The 6,000-nt window shown below is 34.1% G+C and overlaps 1 protein-coding gene across 2 annotated transcripts in view; it reads left to right on the forward strand.

Annotated features, from left to right (window-relative positions):
- The window catches only part of GRB14 (growth factor receptor bound protein 14), a 169,693-nt gene extending 163,893 nt beyond the window's left edge, over window positions 1-5,800 (forward strand). For both annotated transcript variants that reach the window (XM_007539347.2, XM_007539348.3), the window contains 5 exons: window positions 1,023-1,139; window positions 1,238-1,310; window positions 1,449-1,536; window positions 3,779-3,872; window positions 5,443-5,800. In XM_007539347.2, coding sequence (XP_007539409.1) covers window positions 1,023-1,139; window positions 1,238-1,310; window positions 1,449-1,536; window positions 3,779-3,872; window positions 5,443-5,589 — 519 coding nt within the window. In that variant the 3' untranslated portion in view covers window positions 5,590-5,800. The remainder of the gene's footprint in view (window positions 1-1,022; window positions 1,140-1,237; window positions 1,311-1,448; window positions 1,537-3,778; window positions 3,873-5,442) is intronic.
- The last annotated feature ends 200 nt before the right edge of the window (window positions 5,801-6,000 follow it).

A 6,000-nucleotide genomic window follows, 5' to 3' on the forward strand; every position in this document is an offset into this window, starting at 1 on the left:
AGTTGATAAAAAATAACTTTTTGCTAAAAATTATTTGAATCTAATAGTAGTTAATTTTTTTAATGTCTAATATATATCCCTTTCTAAAGAGGCAATGTAAGTGAATCCAAGTTACCTTAGTCCAAGTTACCTTCTGTATAACTTGAAACTCAGAAAATAACTGCTTCTCTTTAATATTTTATTGATTAGACAGAGACAAAAATCAAGAGGTGAGGGAGGGTAGAAAGCAAGAGAGAATGAGACACCTGCAGTACCAGACACTTGAACCTGGGTCCTTGTGCATCATCACATGTATGTTCAAACAAATACACCACTGTCGGCCCCCTAAAATAACTGCTTCTTAACCAGATAGATATGACACTTAAATGATAATTGATAAATTTTAAAATCACAATAGAGAAATGAGTTCAGGAGTAGTGAGTCGTTTTAACCATAGAAAGGGTTATCTCTTTTTAAGTCACTAGTTTTCCCATCTTACTAGAGAATATGAAATATAGTGTGTGGGTGCCAGGTGGTAGTGTACCTGGTTGAGTACACAGGTTACAGTGTTCAACGACGAGGGTTCAAGCCTCCAGTCCCTGCAGAGGGAAAGCTTCATGAGTGGTGAAGCAGTGTTACAACCCTCTCTCTCTCCCTCTCTCTCTCTGTCTCTCTCTCTCTCCCTCTCTTTCTCTCTCTCTATCATTTCCTTCCCTCTCAATTTCTGACTGTCTCTATTCAATAAATAAGGTAAAAAATTTAAAAAGAGAAAGATAAGATGTTTGAGGAGAAAGACATGATTAATTTGAAATGTTGTGTGTCACTATTCAACAGTTAAGTCAGTGTCCTTAACATATAACTTACTTAATCAAAGTATTTTATTGCACTTTTTTTTTTAATCTTGAAGAGGTGTTTTTAACTTTTCAATTTCCTGGCGGTCACCTTTGGAAACATATTCTAGAGTGAAAATGGCCTCTTGCTAGCACAGCTTGAAAGATTACTTTCAAAGGTTTTTTCTTAGATTTTGTTTTATTTTATTACAGAGAAGTATATCAGAGAATTCCCTGGTAGCAATGGACTTCTCAGGCCAGAAAAGCAGAGTTATAGAAAATCCTACTGAAGCCCTTTCAGTTGCAGTTGAAGAAGGACTGGCTTGGAGGGTATAAATAGCTTCACATACATTCTTCAAAATTCTTATGAATACTTGCAATTTACTTCACCCAAAAGTTGAAACTTTTCTCCTTCCTTCTTTGCGCAGAAAAAAGGGTGTTTACGCCTGGGTACTCACGGCAGCCCCACTGCCTCTTCACAGAGCTCTTCCACAAACATTGGTAAGTCTAAGTTTATTCATTGTAATTGAATGAACGAGGCAATGTGTATTTAGATGTAGCCTCTAGGCAACTGTGACAGAAAGTGTATGCAATTAAGGTATGGCCATTTCATTCGAATCTCTTTTTTTTTTTCTTCAGCTATCCATCGGTCCCAGCCATGGTTTCACCACAAAATTTCTAGAGATGAAGCTCAGCGATTAATTATTCAGCAAGGACTTGTGGATGGGTAAGTTTGATTTTTGAGTGGTAGTGATTTGACTTCTCCTATAGTCAGTAATCACTTACGTAATATACACCTCCTAGTTTCAACCTCAGCTTTTCATACAACAGAAATGACTTTGTTCTGTAGAGGAGAGTGTACCTTTCAATATCTGTTTAATTCCTGTCACGTGGTGTGCACTTAGTCTTTGTGCATAAATGAACAGAGAACTAAATAGAAAAGTCTGCTCTTAACCAGTGGACACTAATGCTGATTACCTTTTCTGAGCCAATACTGCCATCACAGATATTAACTAGGAGGTGAAGCATCTATTTTGGGGGTATCAACATTTTTATCTTAGCATATAATTAACATGATTTGAAACTGTGGTTTATGTCATGACATTAGCTTACATCCTAAGTATTTTTAAGTTTGATGCAGCATGTATTTGGGGGGAAAAAGCTTATATTTTATTTATTTTTTTCTCTCTATCCCTATTATCTCTAAAATTCAGCAACTTAAAAAGTTAGGAAAAAAGTAATTTTTGTCTGCTTCTTCCATTATCTTTAAGTGGGGGTACCATGAAAGATTAAGAAAAATATAAAACATGTTAGGGAAGAGTTACAACCTAATTTTTTTTTCTGAAATTACTTAGAATTTCAGATAGTGCTGATAATACGGTCTAAATTTTCTTCCTAAGTGCAGTGAAACTTAAGAAGGATGTATTGAGGCTTGCATGAGGAGTGAAACTAGTATCAATTTAAACATTTGGTGAATTTCTCTTACTTTTTTAAAATTTTATCTCATTATTTTGTTATTAGTGATTTTATCTTCAAGACTTGGTTCATGATGATAACAAGATTTCAAGGGGACACAATAATGACATTTGTATAAATGGACGATTATTAACAGAAAGCCAACATTTCACTAAAGTCTTAAGTACAAGAAAATGCGAATATACTTCCATGTGTGAAACACTGATTTCATATGACTTTGAACAAGCAGCAGCATTATAATCTGCTGAGATCAAGAAATATATCAAGAAGGATGTCAGAATGTTTACAATGATTGTAATTTTCTTCATTTCTGAGCCATTTTTTGAAAAACAATTAGATGAAACAATCATAAAAATTATCCTTTTCAAACTTGGCAATATCCTTTTTAACCTTCTTTTGAAAAGACATGGTGATGCCAAGCATTCCACTAGGTGGTAGTGTTGTTCTACTCAGAAATGGCAAAAGACTTAATGCTTGATTTACCAGGGAAACTCCCTTTTGTTCCATCTCCCAATGATGTAATGTTGGAATCTCACATACCAGAAATGCAATGGGTAATTTTATTAGGCATCTGTAATGGTTCAAATTTGGTTGTTTCTTTACTCAGGCATAATGAGATTAGTACTGGAGTCATCAGTGAGGATTGTATCATCCTTTTGCCAACAATTAATACATAGTTCATGTTACACTGTACTGCCAGCAAATAAGAGACCACAGTTAACTTGGCAATTAAGCTATCTCTTGGTTTTTGGTTTGTTTGTTTGTTTGTTTCTAGCCTGGCATTAACAGAAACTTTTCTGCCATTATTCTTCAAAATTAAAGTGCATGTTGTTTGATTGTATCTTTTACTTTAAGCATTTTTTCTAAAACATTCATTATTTCAGAATTTTTAAAGAATATATTCATTTGTTGCTTTCTTTTTTGTAACAATAAGAAGCAGTATCAGACAGAAAAAAAAAACATAGCCAATATAGAAGAGGAGGCTGAAAATTACTTTGTTCTAAATGATTTTCTCTTTTCAGGGCCTAACATGATCCAGAAATTAAAATAGCCATGCACTTATGTCTCACTCTTCTCTAAGAGGATTTCATGAGAATACTATTTTCCCTGTGTGAAAAACATGTAGCACTAATTATTGATGCAGGCATGCCTTATAGTGAACATTCTGAGTAATGTGACAAATTGGCTATATAGTGGAGTGTCGGAAACATCACGAATTATTATTTTCAATGCAAAATTGTGTCATGACTTTTCTTGACAACCCAATATTTATAGTATTACAGTTAAGTAAACACTGATGACAGTTTTTTATAAGATTGTGTAGTGACGCTCACTATCATATTATATAATCCTATCGTCAAATGCACAATAAAGAAAAACTCTAGCTCCATTTAGGAACACACAGACACACACCCTGGATGTGTTACTTGTTTCTTTCTGTGAAATCCATTAGTAAATGTAGAAACATATTAAAATCCCTTCTCTTCCTTTAGAGTTTTCTTGGTACGGGATAGTCAGAGTAATCCAAAAACTTTTGTACTATCAATGAGTCATGGACAAAAAATAAAGCACTTTCAGATTATACCAGTAAGTAATTTGTGATTTCACATTTGTATATTAGAAATGATCTTAATGCATGAGCTTTTGGAAACTGGATTTCTTTGGTTTGTTTATTAGATATAATTTGAGAGCTTGTGCTTTGACTAAAGTTAAGCTTGGCAGAAATGGTTTTATGAGTCTGAATTAATATAAGAAATACAGGAATTGAAAAAATTAAATTTTGCTTTTTCCCATGAAATATGATTTAGCAATATCGTGTAGACCTCATGCCACCTGTTGTTAAAAGGCCACTAACGATTCTTTCTGAATTCTAGCAGTGGCTCTCTAAAAAAACATTACTTTACTGTCCTTTCTCTTCTCTTGCTTCAAAAATACTTCAGTCTTTGTTATTTGTATATATATATTTTTTTTCTCATAGCAATTTTTCTTTGATACAATGATGCTATAAAACTAGGAACATTTAATGTGTTTGGGAATATTTAGATTTTTTTTCTTTTGCTCTGCTTCTGTATGGCACAACTTACTTTGGAATTTTTGCTGCCTCTATTCCAGTTCTGTTTGTTTCTATGTGTGTATAGATATGTATAGGTGTGTGTGTGTGTGAGTGTGTGTGTGTGTGTGTGTGTGTGTGCGCGCGCGCGCAAGTGTATTGAATGTGCTATGTATATCAGAGTGGACAGAATAGAGCTTCAGTCTAATTTCAGAAAGTATTACATAGTAGTACATTGCTAAAGTTTCCTTTTTTTTTATTCTCTCTTACTGGAATCATCCAAAGTCCCCTACTTTACCCTTGGCAAGTGTGAATTGCTTAATGCCAGAAGACTTCACCATCTCCCCCAAACACAAAACCAACAACTCATCTACTAACATAGTATTTGATTCTTTCAGAATCAAGTCTGCTGATTTACTGTAAATATTTGCAGGCCAAAATGTTTATTTAAATATATTTTAATGATTTACTATTTTTATGAGAAACACTAGCAATGCTCATCTTTGGCTTATGCAGTGCCAGGGATTGAACCTAGGCCCTCATTCATGCAGAGTTCTGCCACTGAGCGGTTTACTCAGCTGGCTATTATTCATTTTTCATATCTTGAATCAAGCTATTAAGTAGACAACATTTAGAAGTGGAAGTACATTTCATTTCTTCTTCTCCTTTCTTTCTTTTTATTTATCTATTATTTATTTTTCCAGAGCACTTCTCAGCTCTGGCTTATAGTGGTGGACTGGGAGTTGAACCTGGAGACTTCAGAGCCTCAGGCATGAAAGTCTTTTGCAAAACCACTGTGCTTTTTCCCCATCATTAAATATGTGCTTGATTTTGAATAGCCCAGATTTCTCATTGTTTAATGATTTGTAATAGTTATAGCCTTCTACAGAAGGCTGGGAGAACTAGAGGTGGAGAAAGTAAAGTCCCACTGCTTATCTTAAGACATTTCTTTTAGGTGAATGTGAAGTTTCACAATAGCATCCTTTTCACTACACTTCAGTTTTATGAACTTGTTGATTGAGACAGATAAAGAAACCGGTATACATTAGACAACGATTGCCCTTTGAAGTATTGCACCTTACCAATTTGTTGTTTCCCTGCTTGCAGGTGGAAGATGATGGCGAAATGTTCCACACCCTAGATGAAGGCCACACAAGATTTACAGATCTAATCCAACTGGTGGAATTTTATCAGCTCAATAAGGGTGTTCTTCCTTGCAAGTTAAAACATTATTGTGCTAGGATTGCTCTTTAGCTAACCCAGAAGTGACTTAGACTGCTGAAAGACTCAAGAAAAAGAAAGAACGACTGCAAAGAAGGGTGCAAACATTGCCATGGTGAAACCAATCAGTTTCACCTACCAGTTACAAAATTTAGTTCATGCATTGCAGATAAGCTAAGATTCGGGTTGAAATTACATTCACCATTTAAAATTTATTAGTTAAAATTAAACCTCGGAAAAATGATTTTTGTGTCTTCTTGTGTGATTTTACATTACTATATTTTCCTCATATAAGGATATTTTAGACATATATGTAGAGAGATGTAATAAAATTCTCAACCACAAAATACAAAAAAGAAAATTGGGGTTCAGAGATAACTTGCAGACTGAAATTTAATTATAATACTTTTTTGTAACAAAATATTTGAAAATCTTAAGTTATAA

Source organism: Erinaceus europaeus, chromosome 18 (genome assembly GCF_950295315.1).
Source record: "Erinaceus europaeus chromosome 18, mEriEur2.1, whole genome shotgun sequence".
NCBI lineage: Eukaryota > Metazoa > Chordata > Mammalia > Eulipotyphla > Erinaceidae > Erinaceus > Erinaceus europaeus.